General features: G+C 46.3%; 1 protein-coding gene across 4 annotated transcripts in view; it reads left to right on the top strand.

Moving 5' to 3' along the window:
- Nucleotides 1-14,036: 14,036 nt before the first annotated feature.
- Nucleotides 14,037-27,455, top strand: part of usp8 (ubiquitin specific peptidase 8) — a 30,364-nt gene continuing 16,945 nt past the window's right edge. For all 4 annotated transcript variants that reach the window (XM_045708007.1, XM_045708006.1, XM_045708005.1 and 1 more), the window contains exons 1-11: nt 14,037-14,313; nt 18,730-18,905; nt 19,636-19,780; nt 20,439-20,524; nt 20,759-20,888; nt 21,832-21,871; nt 23,680-23,851; nt 24,056-24,218; nt 24,321-24,462; nt 25,703-26,001; nt 26,645-27,157. In XM_045708007.1, coding sequence (XP_045563963.1) covers nt 18,802-18,905; nt 19,636-19,780; nt 20,439-20,524; nt 20,759-20,888; nt 21,832-21,871; nt 23,680-23,851; nt 24,056-24,218; nt 24,321-24,462; nt 25,703-26,001; nt 26,645-27,157 — 1,794 coding nt within the window. In that variant the 5' untranslated portion in view covers nt 14,037-14,313; nt 18,730-18,801. The remainder of the gene's footprint in view (nt 14,314-18,729; nt 18,906-19,635; nt 19,781-20,438; nt 20,525-20,758; nt 20,889-21,831; nt 21,872-23,679; nt 23,852-24,055; nt 24,219-24,320; nt 24,463-25,702; nt 26,002-26,644; nt 27,158-27,455) is intronic.

Raw genomic sequence — 27,455 nt, 5'->3', positions numbered from 1 at the left:
AGCACATGTCATCATCACCACCTAACCCAAACTCTGTCTCAGGCCTTATACATGACCCTTTGTCTCAGGTCCACCAGAGACATCTAGTGGTTGAAGGAGAGCATTAAAACACAACACAGCATCAAACTGAAACCGGATGTGGGAACTCTACTCAGGCCTTTCTTTCATGCCTGCTATGTTAGCATAAGGGGAAGGTGTTGTGGGAGATGATTGGTTGGTAGATTTAGCCAATTAAGCCAATGTTGGCCAATGATTATGCACTTTTCCAGGTATTTCTGTATTGTCTGACCTGTTGGTGCATTTGGGCAGAAGTGTCTGGAAACAAGATGAACCTAACCCTGGCTCTGGCCCTAAACCTTACCTTTACCCTGGCTCTGGCCCTAAACCTTACCGTTACCCTGGCTCTGGCCCTAAACCTTACCTTTACCCTGGCTCTGGCCCTAAACCTTACCTTTACCCTGGCTCTGGCCCTAAACCTTACCGTTACCCTGGCTCTGGCCCTAAACCTTACCGTTACCCTGGCTCTGGCCCTAAACCTTACCGTTACCCTGGCTCTGGCCCTAAACCTTACCGTTACCCTGGCTCTGGCCCTAAACCTTACCGTTACCCTGGCTCTGGCCCTAAACCTTACCGTTACCTTGGCTCTGGCCCTAAACCTTACCGTTACCCTGGCTCTGGCCCTAAACCTTACCGTAACCCTGGCTCTGGCCCTAAACCTTACCGTTACCCTGGCTCTGGCCCTAAACCTTACCGTTACCCTGGCTCTGGCCCTAAACCTTACCGTTACCCTGGCTCTGGCCCTAAACCTTACCGTTACCCTGGCTCTGGCCCTAAACCTTACCGTTACCCTGGCTCTGGCCCTAAACCTTACCGTTACCCTGGCTCTGGCCCTAAACCTTACCGTTACCCTGGCCCTAAACCTTACCGTTACCCTGGCTCTGGCCCTAAACCTTACCGTTACCCTGGCTCTGGCCCTAAACCTTACCGTTACCCTGGCTCTGGCCCTAAACCTTACCGTTACCCTGGCTCTGGCCCTAAACCTTACCGTTACCCTGGCTCTGGCCCTAAACCTTACCGTTACCCTGGCTCTGGCCCTAAACCTTACCGTAACCCTGGCTCTGGCCCTAAACCTTACCGTTACCCTGGCTCTGGCCCTAAACCTTACCGTAACCCTGGCTCTGGCCCTAAACCTTACCGTTACCCTGGCTCTGGCCCTAAACCTTACCGTTACCCTGGCTCTGGCCCTAAACCTTACCGTTACCCTGGCTCTGGCCCTAAACCTTACCGTAACCCTGGCTCTGGCCCTAAACCTTACCGTAACCCTGGCTCTGGCCCTAAACCTTACCGTTACCCTGGCTCTGGCCCTAAACCTTACCGTTACCCTGGCTCTGGCCCTAAACCTTACCGTTACCCTGGCTCTGGCCCTAAACCTTACCGTTACCCTGGCTCTGGCCCTAAACCTTACCTTTACCCTGGCTCTGGCCCTAAACCTTACCGTTACCCTGGCTCTGGCCCTAAACCTTACCATTTATACCAGGTCCAAATTTCTAAGTTTCAAGTTTTATTTGTCACATGCACCAGTAGGCCTACAGTGCTTAACTTGCCAGCCCTACCCAACAGCAGTATTCAATATCAAAATAGTAAAATAAAAACATGAGAAATAAGAACTAAGAGACGAAGCTATACACAGGGTCAGGGCCTGTAGCACATTTACAATGTGCAGGGATACTGGAGTATTGAGGTAGATATGTACATGTAGCCAGGGATTAGGAGAAAGTGACTGGTAGCAGGATAAATAATAATAATAATAGTAAACAGTATGGCAGCAGCATGAGTGGTGTGTGTGTCTATATGTCTGGGTGTTAGGGTGTGCCTGTGTGTCAGTGTAGGCATGATACGCGGAAAAGGGCTGTAGTAAAGTGACTGATGGCAGGAATATATAAATACATATCGTAGTTGGGTTGGAGCACGAAAGACAGCAGACATACAGTACGACGCCATTACCACCAGAGACATCTAGGGGTGGAAGGAGAGCATTACAACCCACCATTACTTTACCTTAACATTAATCTCAGTTCAACCAGAACTAAAATCGTACATCATTTGGTCAGATGCTTGATTCAATTCTGGGAACAAACGTGTTAGAAACTGAGATATCCGGATTGAGAAGTCTCCACCCTCGCAAAAGGAAACTGTAAGGCAAAGCTCTCCCCTTCCGATAATTTCACCTGTATTTATCACACATGGGCTAGAAATCCCCACCCCCAGTTTAAGCACCGCCTTTGCCCGGTCCTGATTCGTCCAAATAACCAGTGAGGAAGACCCAAGCACAGGAACTAATGCTGCTGATTATCTCACACATCCCATAGCCTGATGACAGACCTGCGGTACCATTTTCCCTCCTTGTGCCTCTAAAACTGTGTAGAATTATTAGTTCAGTCAGCAACAGTAAACACAACACATTTTTAGTCAGAAAAACCCATGAGAATAAGTACTTTGGTTTTCCTTTCTGTTTTATTATCATGCCGATATATACATACATACATACATACATACATACATACATACATACATACATACATACATACATACATACATACATAGCTTCCAAAGCAAGATAATATACTAAAACACACAGATTATGAACTACCAATACATTAGTTATATATTTGATTATATAGACTATAACATCACAACACAGGTAAAATGAGACCTCTAAATATGTAGAGGTTGTTAAAATATGAATTTCACACCACTCCTTGTTTCTCACCAATAAATCATTGCTATAGTAGCAATCAAAATTCCCTTTCTCTCAAGCATTTTATATCCTCCACTGACATTGTTGGTATGCTTGGGTTTAGGGTCGGGTCAATTGGAATTGATGTCTGTTAATTTGTTAAATAAACTGACATTCGAATTCAATATCTATTTTCAATGATTTTTCAATGAACTGAAAAATAAAATATATTAATTTCAAACGTTTTTATAATATATATTTTTTAAATTCAAGTCAATTGACACCTGATTTGACTCCAATTTGAATTGACCCCAACCCTGCTTGGTATGTTTAGCTTTTGGAAGATTGTTATGATGTGTTAAAATAGATCCTAATAAACAAACACTTGCAACTTTATTATTTAAATTGGAAATAAAGATGACATTTTAAATGTTATAAAAAATGTGACCATTTATTTAAAACAATATGTTATTTAGTTAGCAGTCAAGCTTGCTATCCTATTCCATCATAAGAATTTTACTTATCAATGATAGTGAATTACCAAATCACTTGTAACAGAGGAAGTTCCTCCTCTCCTCACAGTCCCTGGTTCCCCAAAGCTCTCCCTCTCTGGCCAGGGTCCCACAGCGGAGGTGTTGGGCGGGGCAGTGGGGCAGCCTCCCCCCGGTCCAGGCCTGGTACTCCAGGGGGTCTCCATTCACCCACAACCAGAAACCACTGAAAAAGCGTAGACCGGTCCACACATGGTCCGTCTGGGCCCCCTTTGAATTCATCATTCTCTGGATGAGGAGCTGCTCATTCTCAGACAGCAGGCTGGTGAGGTCAGTGTAGTGCTTCCTGCAGTGCTCCAGGGCCTCCTCCCACGTCTTGTTTTTCTGTACCAGGACCACGTTCAGATCAAAGCACCAGAAAGGGTTTCTTTGTTGGCACAGGCTATCAGCCATCACACCCTTGATCACACCGACACAGTCCTGGTTGACAACAAGATCGTTTGGCAGGCCTGTACTCGAGAACCTGAATGATGACTTCCACCCTCCAGACCACTTCCACTCTGTTGAGTCATTGGTATCTCTGTACAGACCGATCCAAGTCAAACCAATCCAGTTGAATTTAGAAGTTAAGATGTTGGAGAACAGCTCTGCTTCCTCCTGGTCGGTGATGAAGGCCAGGTCAATGTATTTCTCTCTGCAGTACTGCTGCGCTTCTTGCCAGGTCAGTGTTACATTCACATAGTGGAACTGTTTGGTAAGACCAGAGACTACTGCAAACAGAGCAGTGATGAGGAGCCCAGTGAAGCTGCTCTTCCTCTGCATGATGTCCCAGTACTCAGTCAGTGTGGAGTGGAGCTGCTCTTCCTCAGCATGATGTCCCAGTACTCAGTCAGTGTGGAGTGGAGCTGCTCTTCCTCTGCATGATGTCCCAGTACTCAGTCAGTGTGGAGTCGAGTGGAGCTGAACCAGCTGCTGCTCTTATGACCACCAATTACCTGGTGCTTCCTTGGCTCACCTCTACACACAAAGCAAACCAATCAGAGAGGCTTCATTAACTCACCTGTACACGCAAACCACCAATCAGAACACTTCCCTAACTCACCTGTATACACTGGCCCTTCTGCTGCCACTACCCACATCTCTATCTCTCTCTCTCTCTCTCTCTCTCTCTCAATCATTCATCCTCTACCCCTTTTCTCTATGTCTCGCTCTCACTTATTCACTCAATCATTCACTTTCTCCCCCTTCTCTCACTCTCACTCTGTCTCTTTCTCTCCCTCCCTCTCTTACTGGATGGAGGGCTCATTTGATTTCCATCATTGGGTCCCCCCCCAAAAGAATGGTCCACTGAGGATGATGCAAAACGAGCGTGCCCACTCCCCCCCTCTTCTCTTTCTCTCTCTCTCTCTCTGGGTCACTTTCCTTCCCTCTACAGTCATTCGTTAGGTAAATCTCCTCACTGCCTCAGTCAAATGTTTCCAGCCATGCAAAGAACCTGGGTTGGTCTAGGTAGGTCTGGGTTGAGCTGGGTTGGGCTGGTCTGGGTTGGGTTGATCTGGGTTGGGGTGGTCTGGGTTGGGTTGGTTTGGGTTGGGCTGGTCTGGGTTGGTCTACGTTGGTTTGGTCTGGGTTGGGCTGGTCTGGGTTGGGTTGGGCTGGTCTGGGTTAGTCTGGGTTGGGGATGTCTGGGTTGGTCTGGGTTGGTTTGGGGTCTGGGTTGGGCTGGGTTGGTCTGGGTTGGTCTGGTTAGGGTTGGGTTTGGTTGGTCTGGATTGGGCCGGTCTGGTTTGGTCTGCGTTGGGCTGGGTTGGGCTGGTCTGGGTTGGTCTGGGTTGGGATTGTCTAGGTTGGTCTGGGTTGGTCTGGGTTGGGCAGCAGAAGAACAGAGAGGATGGTCCCTAGTTAAATCCCCCAGGTCATGGATCAGAGTGACTGTATTGTTTGGTTTGAGCTCACCCATACACCCAGCCCACCAATCAGAGAGACTTCCTTAGCTCACTTGTACACCCAGCCAACCAATCCGAGAGGTTTTCTTTAACAGTGGCGCATCTTCATGGATCCAAAGGGAAAACATTTCCACGAAAAAATACAAAAACAACAAATAATGTATCTTTGGTCTGTGTGTTTCATAATTTTTCTTCAATTTGCAAGAGGCTGAATGTATCTCATCGGAGAAAGCATCCGAGCGAGTAAAACAGCTCCCCTCGGTCTCTGTACGTGTAGCCCATCTATCTGATGCTCTGTGGTCCAAAAATAGTATGATATTGTTGGAATATTGAATGCAAGGGAAGCCAGTGAGCATTTGGCCTCCCTTGATTAAAAAAAAAAAAAGAATACAATAATAGCCAATCAATGTTGAGCTAAACTGAGTGAGCTCAACTGTGAATGGTCCTGGCACACCAAAACAAAGTGTCAGACCAATCACATCACATCAAGCCAAACGTCATTGACAGAAAAAAATGGAATTGTTGCATCTCGTCGTGTTGTTGTCCACCGGTGGCTAGCTAGCAAATAAAATTGTCCCTTCCATGGACGGAGATAAGGATTTGGACATGTGGTTTTACTTAATTATCAATACTGGCCTGAGAAGATGAAAGTTCAATATGTAGTTAGATGCATTTTAGCCAGGTAGCCTAGGACAACGAAAACTAAAGAAGTGTACTGTATGACAGAGTGATAGACCATTTCGGCAACATGAAAGAGGCATTTCTTTACAAGTAGGGTGAGTCAACATGTTACGCACACACAAACAGAAATCAGTGCCATGTAAAGCCACATGATATTTAGCTTATGTTGATTGGACTAAATTGTTTGTAGAATCTTTTAGTTGTCACTGTATTAGACTAAGCAGAGGTGATTTGATGATGACGATGAAGTTGAAATGGTACTGGAATAGTGGAGGCAGCCCCTGTTTTTGTTGCAATTTGCGGTAACTCTACGTTGTTCTAAATCAATAGTTGTTTAGTTGTCTGAAAATGTCAGAAACATTAACTTGATTGACCATGCAGTCGATCATTTAACTGTTTTTACATACAATATGCTTTGAGCAGTCCACTGGACAGATGTTGCCCTTTGGTTTTGTGACGAAGCAAAGGTGTGTTTGAATATATTATTCTTGTCTTGGCCTTAGGCCTATACAGTATATGACAGTGGCAAGGCATATGAACTAACAGGTTATAGAGCAAACAACACAATTATCACAACACATAAGTTGTTATAGGGCTTTTTTCCCCTAGCTTCACTTCCCCAGTGATTCTACTCACGCACCGCTACTGCTTCCTAAGTTCACCTGTACACCCAGCCCACCAATCAGAGATGCTTCTTAGCTCACATGTAGCAAGCTCAGTTTACATTGTAAATGAGGTTCTGGTAAAGTAGGGTAGCCTAGTGGTTAGAGTGTTGGGCTAGTAACCGAAAAGTTGCAAGTTCAAATCCCCGCGTGTTCTAACAAGGTACAAATCTGTCGTTCTGCCCCTGAACAAGGCAGTTAACCCACTGTTCCTAGGCATCATTGAAAATAAGAATTTGTTCTTAACTGACTTGCCTAGTCAAATAAAGGTAAAAAAAAGTAAACCCACTTGGTATTCTGACTCCACATCTTTCCAGATTGATCTCAACACTGGATGTATGGAACTAGCCTGGCTGACATGACCACACAGCGAGGAAGAGCTGTGACTCACTGGTTCTAGAAAGTAGGCTGTTTGCTAACTCAATCTTCACTCCAAAATTTTGCGGACACATTGATTGGTTTTCTCAAATATATATTTTTCCTGGTGGGAGACGTCTCATTGTTTGGAAATAAAAATCCAATCCAACCGCGCGTTCGGGGGCGTGGCTGTGGGTGTTGGAGTGAGAGAGACACAGAGAAACCAGTAAAAGCACCGCCCCCTTCATTATCAACGCATCGTGCCGACAACATCAAAACAGTCTTTCCAGACTCGGAAGTCAGGAAGACGTTAAATTTGGTATCAGCCAGACTAATATTAACAGTAACTACAACCATATTATATCAGATTCTCCCCACAAAACACCCTGTAGACACCCAAATATTGTAACCCAACTAAACTCAGCAAGAAAATAAACGTCCTCTCACTGTCAACTGCATTTATTTTCAGCAAACTTAACATGTGTAAATATTTGTATGAACATAATAAGATTCAACAACTGAGACATAAATTGAACAAGTTCCACAGACGTGTGACTAACAGAAATGGAATAATGTGTCCCTGAATAAAGGGGGGGTCAAAATCAGAAGTAACAGTCAGTATCTGGTGTGGCCACCAGCTGCATTAAGCACTGCAGTGCATCTCCTCCTCATGGACTACATCAGATTTGCCAGTTCCTGCTGTGAGATGTTACCCCACTCTTCCACCAAGGCACCTGCAAGTTCCCAGACATTGCTGGGGGGAATGGCCCTAGCCCTCACCCTCCGATCCAACAGGTCCCAGACGTGCTCAATGGGATTGAGATCCGGGCTCTTCGCTGGCCATGGCAGAACACTGACATTCCTGTCTTGCAGGAAATCACGCACAGAACGAGCAGTATGGCTGGTGGCATTGTCATGCTGGAGGGTCATGTCAGGATGAGCCTGCAGGAAGGGTACCACATGAGGGAGGATGATGTCTTCCCAGTAACGCGCAGCATTGATATTGCCTGCAAAGGCAACAAGCTCAGTCCGATGATTCTGTGACATACCGCCCCAGACCATGATGGTCCCTGCACCTCCAAATTGATCCCGCTCCAGAGTGCATGCCTCGGTGTAACACTCATTCCTTTGACGATAAAAGCGAATCCGACCATCACCCCTGGTGAGACAAAATCACGACTCGTCAGTGAAGAGCACTTTTTGCCAGTCTTGTCTGGTCCAGCGACGGTGGGTTTGTGCCCATAGGCGACGTTGTTGCCGGTGATGTCTGGTGAGGACCTGCCTTACGACAGACGTACAAGCCCTCAGTCCAGCCTCTCTCAGCCTATTGTGGACAGTCTGAGCACTGATGGAGGGATTGTGCGTTCCTGGTGTAACTTCGGCAGTTGTTGTTGCCATCCTGTACCTGTCCCGCAGGTGTGATGTTCGGATATACCGATCCTGTGCAGGCATTGTGACACATGGTCTGCCACTGCGAGGATGATCAGCTGTCCGTCCTGTCTCTCTGTAGCGATGTCTCAGTACAGACATTGCAAATTATTGCCCTGGCCACATCTGCAGTCCTCATGCCTCCTTGCAGCATGCCTAAGGCACGTTCACGCAGATGAGCAGGGACCCTGGGCATCTTTCTTTTGGTGTTTTTCAGAGTCAGTAGAAAGGCCTCTTTAGTGTCCTAGGTTTTCATAACTATGACCTTAATTGCCTACCGTCTGTAAACTGTTAGTGTCTTAACGATCGTTCCACAGGTGCATGTTCATTAATTGTTTATGATTCATTGAACAAGCATGGGAAACAATGAAGATCTGTGAGGTTATTTGGATTTTTACGAATTATCTTTGAAAGACAGGGTCCTGAAAAAGGGACGTTTCTGTTTATGCTGAGATTATATTACTGACAGATCAAGTAAACACAATAGGACAACAGGCCTGAAGAGTGAATAAAGACGATGATCCATGACCTTGGGGAATTAACTTGGTGACATCCTCCCTGTTGTACTGCTGTCCAACCCAGGGTTGGCTGAAAAGGTCTGAAGGTTTTTTACATGGCTGAAAAACATTTGACTGAGATGCAGAGGAGATTTACCTAACAAAGAAATGTAGAGGGAAGGGGAGTGACCCTTGATGAAAATGAAAACGTGTCAGTTTGTCACTTTCACAAGGTTGGAGTAATAACATGTTCAACTACTTAAGACATTGTCTCGAATCATCTATACTGAACAAAAATATAAACGCAACATGCAACAATTTCAATGATTTTACTGAGTTACAGTTCATATAAGGAAATCAGTCAATTTCAATAAATTAATTGGGCCCTATTCCATGGATTTCACCTGAATGGGGCAGGGGCGCAGCCATGGGTAGGCCTGGGAGGGCATAGGCTCACTCACTTGGGAGACTGGCCCACCCACTGGGGAGCAAGGTCCAGCCAATCAGAATGAGTTTTTCCCCACAAAAGGGCTTTATTATAGACAGAAATGCTCCTCAGTTTCATCAGCTGTCCGGGTGGCTGGTCTCAGACGAAGAAGCCGGATGTTGAGGTCCTGGGCTGGCGTGGTTACACGTGGTCTGCGGTTGTGAGGCTGGTTGGACGTACTGCCAAATTCTCTAAAGAGGCGATGGAGGTGGCTTATGGAAAATACATTTACTTTAAATTCTCTGGCAACAGCTTTGGTGGACATTCCAGCAGTCAGCATGCCTATTGCACACTCCCTGAAAACTTGAGATATCTGTGGCATTGTGTTGTGTGGCAAAACTGCACATTTTAGAGTGGCCTTTTATTGTCCCCCAGCACAAGGTGCACCTGTGTAATAATCATGCTGTTTAATCAGCTTCTTGATATGTCACATCTGTCAGGTAGACGGCTTATCTTGGCAAAGGAGAAACGCTCACTAACAGGGATGTAGATTTTTTTTGAGAGAAATAAGCTTTTTGTGCGTATGGAACATTTCTGGGATCTTTTATTTTAGCTCATGAAACATGGGACCAGCACTTTACATGTTGCATTTATATTTTTGTTCAGAGTATGTTGTCCATTTAGATTTTGAGAAGAATTTCGAGAATCATTTTTCACTTCTCTCATTCATTTCTCAAACCCCAAACCAGAAAGCAGACCACATCTGATCTGTGTGGTCTGCTTCGCAACTGCTCCCGGAAGTCTCGCGATGCTGCGCCTCTGGGTTTAGAAACTCTGTGACTGAGGCATCATGCAGAGGAAGAGCAGCTTCACTGGGCTCCTCATCACTGCTCTGTGTATTTGTATTTGTATTTATTATGGATCCCCATTAGTTACTGCCAAGGCAGCCGCTACTCTTCCTGGGGTCCAGCAAAATTAAGGCAGTTTATACAATTTTAAAACATTACAATACATTCACAGATTTCACAACACACTGTGTGCCCTCAGGCCCCTACTCCACCACTACCACATATCTACAGTACAAAATCAATGTTTACGTGTGTGTGTATGCATGTGTTTGTGCCTATGTTTGGTTGCTTCATAGTCCCAGCTGTTCCATAACGTGTACTACTGCTTGCATCAGTTACTATGATGTGGAATCGAGTTCCATGTAGTCATGGCTCAGTGTAGTACTGTGTGCCTCCCATAGTCTGTTCTGGACTTGAGGACTGTGAAGAGACCTCTTGTGGAATGTCTTGTGGGGTATGCATGGGTGTACTGTGCGCCAGAAGTTCAAACAGACAGCTTTGTGAGTTTCAACATGTCAATACCTCTCATAAATACAAGTAGTGATGAAGTCAATCTCTCCTCCCCTTTGAGCCAGGAGAGATTGACTTGCATATTATTAATATTAGCTCTCTGTGTACATCCAAGGAACAGCTGTGCTGCCCTGTTCTGAGCCAATTGCAATTTTCCTAAGTCCCTTTTTGTGGCACCTGACCACATGACTGAACAGTAGTCCAGGTGCGACAAAACTAGGGCCTGTAGGACCTGCCTTGTTGATAGTGCTGTTGAGAAGGTAGAGCAGAGCTTTATTATAGGCAGACTTCTAGCTACTGTTGTATCAATATGATTTGACCATGACAGTTTACAATCCAGGGTTACTCCAAACAGTTTAGTCACCTCAACTTGCTCAATTTCCACATTATTTATTACAAGATTTAGTTGAGGTTTAGGGTTTAATGAATGATTTGTCGCAAATACAATACTTTTAGTTTTGGAAATATTTAGGACTAACATTCCTTGCCACCCACTTTGAAACTAACTGCAGCTCTTTGTTAAGTGTTGCAGTCATTTCAATCGCTGTAGTAGCTGACATGTTTAGTGTTGAGTCATCTGCATACACACTTTACTCAAAGCCAGTGGCACGTCATTAGTAAAGATTGAAAAAGTAAGGGGCCTAGACAGCTGCCCTGGGGAATTCCTGATTCTACTTGGATTATATTGGAGAGGCTTCCATTAAAGAACAACCTCTGTGTTCTGTTAGACCGGTAACTCTTTATCCACAATATAGCAGGGGGTGCAAAGCCATAACACACGTTTTTCCAGCAACAGACTATGATCGATAATGTCAAAAGCCGCACTGAAGTCTAACAAAACAGCCCTCACCATGTTTTTATCATAAATTTCTCTGTCATTTGTGTAAGTGCTGTGCTTGTTGAATGTCCTTCCCTATAAGCATGCTGAAAGTTTGTTGTCAATTTGTTAACTGCAAAATAGCATTGTACCTGGTCAAACACAATTATTTCCAAAAGTTTACTAAGAGTTGGTAACAGGCTGATTGGTTGTCTATTTGACCCAGTAAAGGGGGCTTTACTATTCGTAGGTTGTGGAATGACTTTTGCTTCCCTCCAAGCCTGGGGGCACACACCTTCTAGTTGGCTTAAATTGAAAATATGGAAAATAGAAGTTGCAATATCATCTGCTATTATGCTCAGTAATTTTCCATCCAAGCTGTAGCTTGTCATTGTTGATAGACAACAATAATTTGTTCCCCTCTTCCACACTCACTTTACCAAATTCAAAATTACAATTCTTCTCTTTCATAATTTGGTCAGATATACTTGGATGTGTAGTGTCAGCGTTTGTTGCTGGCATGTCATGCCTACATTTGCTAATCTTGCCAATGAAAAAGTAGTTGGCAATATCAGTTCGTTTTGTGACGAATGAGCCATCTGATTCAATGAACGAGGGAGCTGAGTTTGCCTTTTTTCCCAAAATGTCTACTTTGTACTTTCTTCTACTACAAATCTACCATTCCAGTGTTTTACTTGCTATATTGTATTTACTTTGCCACCATGGCCTTTTTGCCTTTACCTCCCTTATCTCACCTCATTTGCTCACATTGTATATAGACTTATTTTTCTACTGTATTACTGACTGTATGTTTGTTTTACTCCATGTGTAACTCTGTGTTGTTGTATGTTGTTGAACTGCTTTGCTTTATCTTGGCCAGGTCGCAATTGTAAATGAGAACTTGTTCTCAAATTGCCTACCTGGTTAAATAAAGGTGTAATAAGAAATAAAATAAAAATATATATATTCCTCTATTTTATGGTGTTTTGACTTATAAAACGGTGGGAAATCAATAAAATAAGTATTGTAAACATATTATCCGTAATGACCAGTGAATCTAGTGCCCGCAATCAGGCACTTTAGTCTTAAAATGTATATATTCCATAAATGTAAATACATCACAGTGCTAGTTGTGCAACTAGAGATCCTGGTTCGGGTCCAGACTCTGTTGCAGCTGGCCATGACCGGGAAACCCATGGGGCAGTGCACAATTGGCCTAGCGTTGTCCGGGTTAGGGGAGGGTTTGGCCAGTAGGGATGTCCTTGTCCCGTCATGTGGTGGGCTCGGTGCAGTGCACACTGACATAGTGCCCAGGTGTATGGTGTTTCCTCTGACACATTGCTGCAGCTGGCTTCTGGGTTAAGCTAGCAGTGTGACTTGGCTTGGCTGGGTTGTGTTTCGGAGGACGCATGGCGCTCTTCCTTCGCCTCTCCCGAGTCCGTACGGGAGTTGCAGCAATGGGACAAGACTGTAACTACCAATTGGGGAGAAAAAGGGGTTAAAAAAATAATAATTTCAACTGCAAAATCATTATACAAAGACATAGCTAGCGCCTTAGCACTCGTCAGTAGTTTTGAAAAACTGCAAACAGGAAATCATAAGATTGATTGACCTTCCCGGGGGAAGCGGAAAGTGATCCAACTTCCACATCCAGTGGTGCAAAATAAAGTACCCTAGTTCTCTCAATTTTTTTATTTAACTAGTCAACTCAGTTAAGAACAAACTCTTATTTACAATGACGGCCTAGGAACAGTGGGTTAACTGCCTTGTTCAGGGCCAGAACAGATGTTTACCTTGTCAGCTCTGGGATTCAAATCTAGCAACCTTTCGGTTACTGGCCCAACGCTCTAACCACTAGGCTACCTGCCGCTCTACTTCTTGCATATTTTCCATTTTTCAGTCTTATGGCATTAAAGCTATTTAAGGAGGGAACCAATGCCTTTGCAGCCATAATGGAGGATGTTTTATGTATGAGCGGGGACATGAGTGTATTACCGACGGTGCAGTTAAAGCGATACGTTTGGGATGTTGGCAATGAGGCTCTTAATCTACTTCCCCAGAGTCAGATGAACTCGTGGATACCATTTGTGTCTGTGTTCAGTATGAAGGAAGTTAGAGTTAGCCATAGCATCTGTTATAGCCTTAATGGTACTGCCCATGCTATCTCCATTTGAAAGTAGTAAATTGTCTTCTTCAATGGCTGATTGCTCCAACTCATAGGTATCCCCTCCCAGTTCAATATTTCAATGGCGCCAGCAATGTCCATGCTAAAACGGGTTAGTCCTCTTTCTGTATCTTATTAAGAAAACAAGCACAAAAATATTTTTACAAAGTGGCTGAAATGCCACGTCCACTTATGTTAGTACTGTACCGACCCTGGGTTTATAAGCGCGGATATCGATTCTGCCGCTCGAGCATGCTTTTGCGGCACAGTCAATAGCGCGCTGGACTTCGGGCTATAAGGACGACGGTTCGAGACCTTGCTGTTTCAGTACAGTAAATTCATAACAACCTAACCATTACGAAACGTCAAATCAATCAAATACGCCTCACGTAGCAAAAATCGGGTTGATTCTAGCAGTGGTGTATTCTACATTGTTGATAAAGCTTTGACATTTCGAACAAATACGCCCCCTTGTGTTCTTCCGGGAATCAGGAGTCAGCTGACTAGGGGTCGTCACTAGTTACCACAGCCACAACGTTGCCTGTTTCTAAAATATATATTCTTAAAATGTGATTATTAACCTAACCACACTGCTAACCACATACCTAAACCTAACCATGAATTAAGCCCCAAAAACACATTTTTGTTTTTATAAATTTTTACGACATAGCCAATTTTGACTTTGTGGCTGTGGTAACTAGCGGAAAACTCTAGAAAAAACTGAACAAGACAACAGTGCAACGTTATGGTAAGTTGTATTATTTCCTCTTTTTAAACGTATTCACTTGCTATCTCATCATTGCAATAACTGTTGGAGGTTATTCGCCGTTATAGTTACGGTTATAACGTCTTTGTCGTTACCTAGCTAAATATCCATAAGCTGACAGAGCCTGTTCGAGTAAACAACTACAGTGAACGCTAGCTAGCCTAGTTTAGCTAATAAGCTAGCTATCCTGCTAACAAACTAACTTGACAGATGGGGGGTAGGCTAGCTACTGCACTTCCTGGTTAAACATTACTTAGGAAGCTACCTGGCTTGCTAACTTAACGTTTTACTAACGTACTAGCTAGTAGCAAGTCCAATGTCACATATATTATATTTACACTTTCGTCAAAGAAATTGTCTGTGGTTTCGTTCTGGGAAGCCTTGCTAAATGCACAGTTCATGTTTACATCTGGCTTGGATGCATTACTCCATGCTGAACTGCTAAAGATAATCATACGTAACGTTACACTGGAAATTGACCAGCAGGAATACAAATCGCAATAAAGTACTTTGCTTGGCCATTCAGAGAACAACCGCTTACTAACAAAAACGTCAAAAACCTATTGGACATGGTTCTACACTGAACAAAAATATAAACGCAACATGCAACTTTATTTTTATTTTTACGAGTTACAGTTCATATAAGGAAATCAGTCAATTTCAATAAATAAATTAGGACCTAATCTATGGATTTCACATGACTGGGAATACAGATATGCATCTGTTGGTCACAGATGCCCCAACCTTTTTGTGTTTTTAGAGGTGTGAATAAGAACCAGTCAGTATCTGGTGTGACCACCATTTGCCTCAAGCAGCACCACACATCTCCTTTGCATAGATTTGATCGGGCTGTTGATTGTGGCCTGTGGAATGTTGTCCCACTCCTTTTAATGGCTGTGCGAAGTTTCTGGATATTGGTGGGAACCGAAACATGCTGTCGTACACGTCGATCCAGAGAATCCCAAACATGCTCAATGAGTGACATGTCTGGTGAGTATGCAGGCCATGGAAGAACTGGGCCATTTTCAGCTTCCAGGAATTGTGTAGAGATTCTTGCGACATGGGGCCGTCCATTATCAAAAATCTTGGTCGACCGAGAGTCGTCTGTTCTTTCGACTAATCGATTGGTCTAAATTTTAAGACATGTATTTTTCCATACATAGACCCATCCTATGTGTTTTAAATCAACTATATGCACTGAGCTTGTCTGATGCTTTAAGCGCACTGTTTGATGAAATAATTAAGACACACGAATGACTAGATGGAGTCCAACCGCAATTGATTTGATTGTGCTCAGACTTGCTGCGCTGTGTTTAAAAAAAAATGACAGCGAGTGACTGTGTCACTAGCACCGTTGTCTCTCTCTCCTCCCTGCTGCAGCGACCACCACAGAACATCAACAGTCTTTGTCGTGCTGTCCATGTTACTGAAGCTGTAACATAATTACAGCCATTTCTGACTGAAAAGTTATTTTACCAAAATCCCTAATTTGTTTAGGAAAAACATTCCCGATTCCCTCAACCCTTGCTCTTTTTACGTGACACATGTATGCATAGCATGCACGTGAACAATAGGGCATGATCTATAGCATATCATAATCACATCAATAAATTGGTTATAACAAACGCCGAACACGTGACAGCAAAATGGATGCAGAGGACGTGACAAATGAACTCGATGGTGGATCATGTTTTGGAGGACGAATGACTCGACCTTCGCCTCCCGAGCCGTTGGGGAGTTCCAGCGATGAGACGATCGAAATTGGGGAGAAAAAATGAAGCAGGATCAGTCTTCTGTAGATATGGATGATTTATAAAGCCTGGCACATTTAGGCTATTGATTATAGAACTAATTAAGTTGGTTTCCTCGCTCCTCACTTTCCTTAGACAATTAAGGCAAGTGCTGTTTCCTCGTCTCCTCACTCCACTGCTGCCTCTGCCGCATTGTTCTCAACACCACTATGCTGGTTAACTCTGCTATTATCCACATAGCAACATGGTCCAGGAAAAGGCTCCATTCAACCTGATGTTGTTGATGTTTCAGAACTCTGGACAGTGACCGCTAACCAATACGGGAGAAAGCGTATTGGATAAAATAATACTTTTATTAGTGTTGCACCACTGTTCTTATGTAACCATATAGAATTTCAGTAGCACATGTCTTGGTGATGGACTGTTCCATCCCCACAGCCTCCACAATGGATCAGTCCAATCAGACAGGCACCAATCAGACCGGTGTCTTGTACACCATAAATATTATTTTTTTTGCTACTGCTCGACTAAATACATTTTGGTCGACCAACAACCAAACAATTGACCAGTCGACTAAATGGGGTCAGCCTTAATTATCATGTGGAAACATGAGGTGTTGGCGGTTGATGAATGGACAATGGGCCTCAGAGTCTCGTCACGCTATCTCTGTGCATTCAAATTTCCATTGCTAAAATGCAATTGTGCTCGACTGTAGCTTATGCCAGCCTTGTCCATAGCATAACCCCACTACCACCATGGAGCACTCGGTTCACAACGTTGAAATGCGACGCCATACACACTGTCTGCCATCTGTCCTGGACAATTGAAACCGGTATTCCCTTTTCCAGCGTCCCAGTGGCCATTTAAAAGTGAGCATTTTCCCACTGAAGTTGGTCACAACGCTGAACTGTAGTCAGGCAAGACCCTGGTGAGGACAACGAGCAGTTGAGCTTCCCTGAGACGGGTTTTAACAGTTTGTACAGAAATTATTAGGTTGCGCAAACCCACAGTTTCATCAGCTGTCTGAATGGCTGGTCTCAGACGATCCCGCAGGTGAAGAAACCAGATGTATTGGTCCTGGGCTGGCGTGGTTACACGTGGTCTGCGGTTGTGAGGCTGGTTGGATGTACTGACAAATTCTCTAAAATGACATTGGAGGCAGCTTATGGTAGAGAAATTAACATTTAATTCTCTCGCAACAGCTCTGGTGGACATTCCTGCCGTCTGCTTGCCAATTGTATGCTCCCTCAACTTGAGACATCTGTCATTGGGTTGTGGGACAAAACTGCACATTTTAGCGGCCTTTTATTGTCCCCTGCACAAGGTGCACCTGTGTAATAGTCATGCTGTTTAATCAGCTTCTTGATATTCCACACCTGTCAGATGGATGGATTATCTTGGCAAAGAAGAAATGCAAACTAACTTGGATGTAAACAAATTTGTGCATAAAATTTGAGAGAAATAAGCTTTTTGTGCATCTGGAAAATTTCTGGGATCTTTTATTTCAGTTCATGAAACATGGGACCAACACTTTACAGTATAGTATAATATGACTAACTAATCTGTTTTGCTCTACGACCCCCACAAGCCTCATGGGACTCGTCTGAAGTCGGTACGGCCGATCTGCCTACTTCTGTCTGTAGCGTCTGAACAGTTTAGGCTACACACACATATGATCCCTCCATCGAAACGCGTACATGTCGGTTGTTTAGCTCTAGGACGCCCACAAGCCTCACAAGTCTGTAAGCAGCCCGGTACCAGCCTCACTAGACGTGTCTGTGGGCAGCCCGGTACCAGCCTGACTAGACGTGTCTGTGGGCAGCCCGGTACCAGCCTCACTAGACGTGTCCGTGGGCAGCCCGGTACCAGCCTCACTAGACGTGTCTGTGGGCAGCCCGGTACCAGCCTCACTAGACGTGTCTGTGGGCAGCCCGGTACCAGCCTCACTAGACGTGTCTGTGGGCAGCCCGGTACCAGCCTCACTAGACGTGTCTGTGGGCAGCCCGGTACCAGCCTCACTAGACGTGTCTGTGGGCAGCCCGGTACCAGCCTGACTAGACGTGTCTGTGGGCAGCCCGGTACCAGCCTGACTAGACGTGTCTGTGGGCAGCCCGGTACCAGCCTGACTAGACGTGTCTGTGGGCAGCCCGGTACCAGCCTCACTAGACGTGTCTGTGGGCAGCCCGGTACCAGCCTCACTAGACGTGTCTGTGGGCAGCCCGGTACCAGTTAAAACATGAATGGAAGTACTTTAGTGCAAAAAATTAAATAAATAAATTAGTGGTTAAATATTTGTTAAACAAATCCTAAAAAGTCCTCATCTTTCTTATTTCTCTCAGATATAGGACAGCCACTTCAAAACATACGTCCATTTGATTATCCCACACCGGCTTTATCACAGTAGCAACTGACAGTATATTTCAGTTCCAACCCATTTCTGGTGGTCTTCTTCCTTAAGTTTCCAAAAACGTACCACAAGCGACGCATGTTAAAGTTCAGACCGACCGTCTAGGCTCTTAAAAAAAAGTCCCCCTGGAAGAAGATGCCTCATCAATCGGTGCTAAAGGTCGTTGGCCTCTGAATGGGGCAGGCAAGGGGTTACTAATAATAATAAAAGCTATTTGATTCAGTTGTTTTGTCTTTCCAGAGAGGTGAGGACTGGAATATGTGAACATTGTACAGAGCTGGTGATCTTTTGATATATAACCCACCGTTGAAGATGCCTGCAGTGTCCAGTGGGGTGAAGGACTTGTACCTCTCTACTAACCTGGGGGACCTCAACAAGAAAGCTGAAGTCAAGCCTGACAAAATCAACACCAAGAGGTAAGCTATTGTTCTGGCATGGATGTCATTCAAATGGCACTTTTAAAATAATGACCTGAAAATTGGTGGTTTAAGTAAGGGTTTCCCAAACTTGATCCCGGGTCCTGGTTCTGGTAACAGGTCTGTTGTGAGCAGCCAGTGTCTGTATGGTCCTGGTACCAGGCCTGTTGTGGGCAGCCAGTGTCTGTATGGTTCTGGTACCAGGTCTGTTGTGGGCAGCCAGTGTCTGTATGGTCCTGGTACCAGGTCTGTTGTGGGCAGCCAGTGTCTGTATGGTCCTGGTAACAGGTCTGTTGTGAGCAGCCAGTGTCTGTATGGTCCTGGTACCAGGTCTGTTGTGAGCAGCCAGTGTCTGTATGGTCCTGGTACCAGGTCTGTTGTGGGCAGCCAGTGTCTGTATGGTCCTGGTAACAGGTCTGTTGTGAGCAGCCAGTGTCTGTATGGTCCTGGTACCAGGCCTGTTGTGAGCAGCCAGTGTCTGTATGGTCCTGGTACCAGGCCTGTTGTGGGCAGCCAGTGTCTGTATGGTCCTGGTACCAGGTCTGTTGTGAGCAGCCAGTGTCTGTATGGTCCTGGTACCAGGTCTGTTGTGAGCAGCCAGTGTCTGTATGGTCCTGGTACCAGGTCTGTTGTGAGCAGCCAGTGTCTGTATGGTCCTGGTAACAGGTCTGTGTTCAATTCTCCAGCTATGTCCAAGAGTGTACGGTAAATGTTCTATTGTGTGTTGCAGCTATGTCCAGAGTGCCTGTAAGATCTTCAAGGCTGCGGAGGAGTGTCGTCTGGATGGAGACGAGGAGAAGGCCTATGTTCTCTACATGAAATACCTAACGGTTTATGATCTCATCAAGAAGAGGCCCGACTTCAAGCAGCAACAGGTACCAACCGTGGTCCATTAGTTCTCCCCCCCGTACCAAGATGTAGCCTTGTCAAAAACAAGTGTTTATATGGACACGTTCAGGTTATAAACCCTCCCTGTTCTTCCATTTGGTCCCTAGTAAATACGACCCATGTTTTGCTACTCAGACCACAGAGAGGGTTCAAGCCATAGGATATGTCTTAAAGGAGACTGGGAGCTCCCATCTCCCCATGTATTCAGTGGTTTTTCACACTGTAGGAAAGGAATGGGGGGCGCAGCATGTAGAGGGTACAACAGGTGGGAAGTAGTGGGTGAAGAGGGATTCAACACCATGCCGACATGGGCTATGTGCTTGTAGACTGCAGAACTAGTGATGAGCCACACTCCCACACAGGACTGTTATGATACTGGCCATAGTGAGGGCTCAAACCATACAAGGAAAAGGCTTCCTACTGTGATGGCACGGTCTATTGATTTTCTGATTGGTTATAGAATGGTACTGTCTTAGTCGAAGTGGATGCTGCAGGTGTCACGTTAACGATCAATACTAAAGGTACTTGATTTTCGCTGACTGTCATTCTGTTTGTCAATGACACAGTGTATTGATTTTGGCTAGCTGTTTCTTCTGTTGTTGAGACCGCTGTCATCTGAGGCACCTTTCCTCTCTGTTGTCCCAGGAGTTTTTCCTGTCCCTGCTGGGGCCCACCAGCTTTAAAAAAGCCATAGAGGAAGCCGAGAAGCTCTCTGAAAGCCTTAAACTCAGGTTGGTGCCCTGGCTTCTGTGTTGTCCTCATCATTTATTCACAGACATTACGCTGACTTTGTGCACTTTGTACTGAGTGTTACTAAATCAACTGGTATTCTGTTGGCATAGGTTTTAGCTGAACTTCAATAGCCCTGAATGGCTGAAGGAGACTATTGGCTTTGCCAAAGATGGAGATACAGCCTAATGTTTCTACAGGTTATTGTCTCTGTTTTCCTGTGTGTGTGTGTTTAGGTACGAGGAAGTCGAGGTTCGCAAAAAACTTGAGGAGAAAGAGCGACAAGAGGAGAAGAAGAGGAGGGAGGATAAGGTGGAGAAAGATGGAGGGAGGGCATCTCCGAAAGGAGGGAAAGAGATCAAGAAGGTAGGTCCCTAAATGATGAATGATGACGAGGACACAAAACCTCTGACGAAGGCTGTGAGGTCGATACATAAGCTTAGATAAGCAAGTGGTACTGGAAAAGGAAGTGTCCGGGTTGGTCTTTTCTGTTAGGTCATGATATAATGGTTCACACATCAGTGTTTTTCCTATGCAGATGACACAGATGAAAGTGGATCCATTTATTCATTTAAAAACAATGTTTGGATCAAAAGGTTAATGTTTATTACACTGTAATAAATAGATTGTGATCCGCTTGAATTATCTCCAGTAATGTGTTCGATTGTTAAATATAAATACATATGATATAAACACCTGAAGGACGCCTTAACAAATCAGAGTTTAGTGAAACCCTGGTGAAGCATGTTTCTGTTCTGTGTGTTATTGAGGTGAATGTTGACACCCTCCCCTGTCAGCACCAGTTGTGGTCGACACCCTCCCCTGTCAGCACCAGTTGTGGTCGACACCCTCCCTGTCAGCACCAGTTGTGGTCGACACCCTCCCTGTCAGCACCAGTTGTGGTCGACACCCTCCCTGTCAGCACCAGTTGTGGTCGACACCCTCCCCTGTCAGCACCAGTTGTGGTCGACACCCTCCCTGTCAGCACCAGTTGTGGTCGACACCCTCCCCTGTCAGCACCAGTTGTGGTCGACACCCTCCCTGTCAGCACCAGTTGTGGTCGACACCCTCCCTGTCAGCACCAGTTGTGGTCGACACCCTCCCCTGTCAGCACCAGTTGTGGTCGACACCCTCCCCTGTCAGCACCAGTTGTGGTCGACACCCTCCCTGTCAGCACCAGTTGTGGTCGACACCCTCCCCTGTCAGCACCAGTTGTGGTCGACACCCTCCCCTGTCAGCACCAGTTGTTGTGGTTGAGAGTTGGTCCTTTAAGATGCTGTGGTCTCAGTTGTAATGTTCTGTGTTCTAGGTCAAAGAGCAGAAGGAGTTGAAAAATGGACCTTCAATAGGTGAGGATGGTAACCAGCAAACTGACTGAAATGCTTTTTTTAAAGTTTAAGAAGTTGAGGTAATACGAAGTTATGACATGAATATAAGCTGTTACACAACAGGTGGATGTTTATGGAGAAATCAATATTTTTTTTATCCCTTCCCTCCCTCCGTACCTCCCTCTCTCCCTCCCTCCGTACCTCCCTCTCTCCCTCCCTCCGTACCTCCCTCTCTCCCTCCCTCCGTACCTCCCTCTCTCCCTCCCTCCGTACCTCCCTCTCTCCCTCCCTCCGTACCTCCCTCTCTCCCTCCCTCCGTACCTCCCTCTCTCCCTCCCTCCGTACCTCCCTCTCTCCCTCCGTTCCTCCCTCTCTCCCTCCCTCCGTTCCTCCCTCTCTCCCTCCCTCCGTTCCTCCCTCTCTCCCTCCCTCCGTTCCTCCCTCTCTCCCTCCCTCCCTCTCTCCCTCCCTCCCTCTCTCCCTCCCTCCCTCTCTCCCTCCCTCCGTACCTCCCTCCCTCCCTCCGTACCTCCCTCCCTCCCTCCGTACCTCCCTCTCTCCCTCCGTACCTCCCTCTCTCCCTCCCTCCGTTCCTCCCTCTCTCCCTCCCTCCCTCCCTCCGTTACTCCCTCCCTCTCTCCCTCCCTCTCTCCCTCCGTTCCTCCCTCTCTCCCTCCCTCCGTACCTACCTACCTCCCCCCCTCTGTACCTACCTACCTACCTCCCTCCGTACGTACCTCCGTACCTACCTACCTCCCTACCTCCCTCCCTCCGTACCTACCTATCTCCCTACCTCCCTCCGTACCTACCTACCTCCCTCCCTCCGTACCTACCTCCCTCCGTACGTACCTACCTCCCTCCGTACCTACCTCCCTCCCTCCGTACCTCCCTCCCTCCCTCCCTCCGTACCTCCCTCCCTCCCTCCGTACCTCCCTCCCTCCCTCCGTACCTCCCTCCCTCCGTACCTTCCTCCGTACCTACCTCCCTCCGTACCTACCTCCCTCCGTACCTCCCTCCCTCTGTACCTACCTCCCTCCCTCCGTACCTACCTCCCTCCGTACCTACCTACCTCCCTCCCTCTGTACCTACCTCCCTCCCTCCGTACCTACCTTCCTACCTCCCTCTGTACCTACCTCCCTCCCTCCGTACCTACCTTCCTACCTCCCTCCGTACCTACCTTCCTACCTCCCTCTGTACCTACCTCCCTCCCTCTGTACCTACCTCCCTCCCTCTGTACCTACCTCCCTCCCTCTGTACCTACCTCCCTCCCTCCGTACCTACCTTCCTACCTCCCTCCGTACCTACCTCCCTCCGTACCTACCTTCCTACCTCCCTCCGTACCTACCTCCCTCCGTACCTACCTTCCTACCTCCCTCCGTACCTACCTCCCTCCGTACCTACCTTCCTACCTCCCTCCCTCCATACCTACCTACCTCCCTCCGTACGTACCTCCGTACCTACCTACCTCCCTCCCTCCCTCCGTACCTACCTCCCTCCCTCTGTACCTACCTCCCTCCCTCTGTACCTACCTCCCTCCCTCTGTACCTACCTCCCTCCCTACCTTCCTACCTCCCTCCGTACCTCCCTTCCTACCTCCCTCCATACCTCCCTCCGTACCTCCGTACCTACCTACCTCCCTCTGTACCTACCTCACTCCATACCTACCTCCCCCCCTCTGTACCTACCTCCCTCCCTACCTTCCTACCTCCCTCCGTACCTCCCTTCCTACCTCCCTCCATACCTCCCTCCGTACCTCCGTACCTACCTACCTCCCTCTGTACCTACCTCCCTCCATACCTACCTCCCCCCCTCTGTACCTACCTCCCTAGCTGCGGTGCCAGCAGGAGGGATCACAGCAGAGGGGTTGTTCAAGATGATGAGGGACCAGGCCATTACGGTCATTGTGATGGACGCCCGCTGCCTCCGAGACTTCCAGGACTCACAGATCCAGGTCCCCACCCAGACTGTCATCAGTGTCCCAGAGGAGGCTATTAACCCTGGGTACGGAGGGAGCAATGGATGGAGGGTTGTTACATGTATGGTTGATCCAGGTCTCCACTCTGACCATGCCCAAATAAATGTATTAAAAAATACTAATAAACACCACGGGCTTCAAGCTGTCTTCTCTGGGGCCACATTCAGCCCGTGGGCCGTGTGTTGTGCACCCCTGCTCAAGGGTAACAGGTCATTATTCTGTTCCCACAGCATCACAGTGAACCAGATAGAGGCCAATCTACCTGCTGCATCCAGAGAGACGTGGAAGAGACGGGGGTTCGTAGATTACATCATCCTACTGGACTGGTTCAGCTCTGTTACTGACCTCAAACTGGGAACCACCTTACAAAGCCTCAAAGATGCTCTCTACAAGGTAACATAACATAGGAATGTGTGTTCCCTGCAATGTTTCCTCAGTCAGTGTGTTTCCATTGAGGTAATGTGTGTTTCCATTGAGGTAATGTGTTCTTCACAGTGGGACAGTACCACTATCCTGCGTAGTGAGCCCATGGTCCTGGAGGGAGGCTATGAGAGCTGGCTCCTCTTCTACCCCATGTACACATCCAACGCCAAAGTCAGACCGCCCCGAACACACAACTACAGCACCCTCCCACAGCGTGAGTAACCATTACCCTAACCTTAACCCTCACCCTAACCCCCTGAACACACAGCTACAGCACCCTCCCACAGCGTGAGTACCCCTTAACCATTACCCTAACCTTAACCCTCACCCTAACCCCCTGAACACACAGCTACAGCACCCTCCCACAGTATGAGTACCCCTTAACCATTACCCTAACCCTCACCCTAACCCCCCGAACACACAGCTATTTTTCTCCTGGTGTAATTGAACCCAGGGTAGGGTAGTAGACTGTGTGTACAGGGGGACGAAAAAGTATGTGAACCCTTTGGTCATAAAATTTGATCTGATCTTCATCTGAGTCACAACAATAGACAAACAGTGTGCTTAAACTAATAACACACAAACTCATGTCATTTTCATGCCATTTCCAGCTACAATAGTCATTTACAACATTGACAATGTCTACACTGTATTTCTGATCAATTTGATGTTATTTTAATGGACAGAAAAGTAGCTTTTCTTTCAAAAACAAGGACATTTCTAAGTGACCCCAAACTTTTGAATGGTAGTGTACATATTCTCATTCACCCCTTTAGATTGTGTGTATAAAGTAGTTGTTGGGGAATTGTTAGATTACTTGTTAGATATTACTGCACTGTCAGAACTAGAAGCACAAGCATTTCGCTACACTCGCATTAACATCTGTTAACCATGTGTATGTGACCAATAACATCTGCTAACCATGTGTATGTGACCAATAACATCTGCTAACCATGTGTATGTGACCAATAACATCTGCTAACCATGTGACCAATAACATCTGCTGACCATGTGTATGTGACCAATAACATCTGCTAACCATGTGTATGTGACCAATAACCTCTACTAACCATGTGTATGTGACCAATAACATCTGCTAACCATGTGTATGTGACCAATAACATCTGTTAACCATGTGTATGTGACCAATAACATCTGCTAACCATGTGTATGTGACCAATAACATCTGCTAACCATGTGTATGTGACCAATAACCTCTACTAACCATGTGTATGTGACCAATAACCTCTGCTAACCATGTGTATGTGACCAATAACATCTGCTAACCATGTGTATGTGACCAATAACATCTGCTAACCATGTGTATGTGACCAATAACATGTGATTTGGTTTAGACCTCTGTTGGATTCAGTTAGAGAGCCAAACCATGACTTCAGTAGTACTTCATGTAGTAGTTATTGTAGCATTACTTGTTCATGTTTTCTGTTGAGCAGTGAACTTCAGCTACCCGTCACTGGAGGAGCCCAAACCTCCAACCCCCCCTCCCCCCGAGCCGGACCCTGAACCCCAGGCTCCCCCTGCCTCCCTGGGTAGCGTACAGGTGAACGGTGCCCCCCTGGAGGATCTGACCCCCTCCCACCCTGAGACCCCCTCCACATGGACGGAGGCAGACGCCACAGACTCACCCCACACAGGGCCCACTCAGCCTGGAGTAGACCAGAGCAAGAAGGACCCTGGAGCCGGTCCAGGGACACCCAGCCAGCCTGGAGGGACAGGCAAGCACACCCCACAGGTAACTGCACAAGCTCATGCATTTGTTTGTTTTTATCATTCATTCAATTAATATTTAGCTTTTAAATATATTAAAAGGATAGTTTACCAAAATCACAAGATGACATTGGTTTCATTACCCTGTAAGCAGTCTATGGACAAGGTATGACAGCAATCCACAATTTTGGTTTGGTTTCAAGTCATAGTATCCTTTATTTGAATTTTTCACACATCCAAAGCATCTATAAGTAACTGATGAGCTACACAATCCATTTTAGATACTTTAGGTTGATTTGGACATGTGTGAAAAATGGTCATGTATTAGGTACCATGGCTTGCATTGGATTTGTGACACATTATAAAACAATAGCGTTTGAAAACAGTGCCAGGGAAACTAAACTAAATCATGGATCACTCTCATACCTTTATAGACTGCTTACAGGGTAAGGAAACCAGTTGTCATTTGGGTAAACTATCCCTTCAAATATATTTCAAGAGAACGTCACAATGAGATATTGGTAGCATTTTCCTAGTTCTCAATAGTTAAGAAAGACGGTGTTAATGTCACCACTTTCATTTCTGCTTTTTATTGTTCTTCAAATGTCTAATTAAAAGCTCAATCATCCCTGTTTGTTACCCCCTCCTCCCGTTCCTCGCTTCCCCAGATTGACCGTACCAAGAAGCCATCAGTCAGAGTCTCAGACGGGTCTAAACCCCCCCTGGATGCCCTCCCCAGGGACCTGCCCCCCTCCTCCCAGAATGGCCCGTCTGTACCCCAACCCAACCGCTCGGTCAAACCGGCCTTTGACCCGTCAGTCCCGCTGACGGACGAGGAACGCGGTCAGATCCACACGGAGACGGCTGCTCTGATGGAGAAGGCCCGGAGAGAGCAGGAACAACGCAAACAGGAACGCCGCACCGAGGAGGAGTGGAGAGAGCGGGAACGCCGGGAGAACCAGGAGAAGGAAAATGAGGAGCTGGAGAAGAAGAGGAGGAAGGAGGAAGAGAACAGGACTCAGGAGAGGAAGAGGTTGGAGAGACAGAAGGCAGAGGAGGAGAAGGAGAACGGGGTTCGGGAGGAGCGAGAGAAGAGGGGGAAGGAGCAAAGGGAGGATATGCCGACGAACGGTGCTTCTCTGGACTCGCCAGCTCCCAGCCGTATCGTCACTGACATTAAGGTCAGTGTCTCTGTCTGTCTGTGGCTGCGTTCCGATTCTCTACCCTTCTCATAGAAGGCGTTCACTCATGTCATTTAAAAGCATTGGTTCGGTGCACGCATGGGAGGAGGGAGTTTCCACCATATTCCTCACACCAGTCCTTTTAAAACCATGAGGAGTGAACACTTTGAGAGAATTATTTTATACATTTTTTATTATATATTTTTTTTCTCCCCAATTTCACGGTATCCAATTAGGAGTTAGTCTTGTCTCATCACTGCAACTCCTGTGCGTCCTCCGAAACACAACCCAACCAAGC

This window comes from Salmo salar, chromosome ssa26 (assembly GCF_905237065.1).
Source record: "Salmo salar chromosome ssa26, Ssal_v3.1, whole genome shotgun sequence".
NCBI lineage: Eukaryota > Metazoa > Chordata > Actinopteri > Salmoniformes > Salmonidae > Salmo > Salmo salar.
This window is presented reverse-complemented; position numbering and strand designations above follow the sequence as displayed.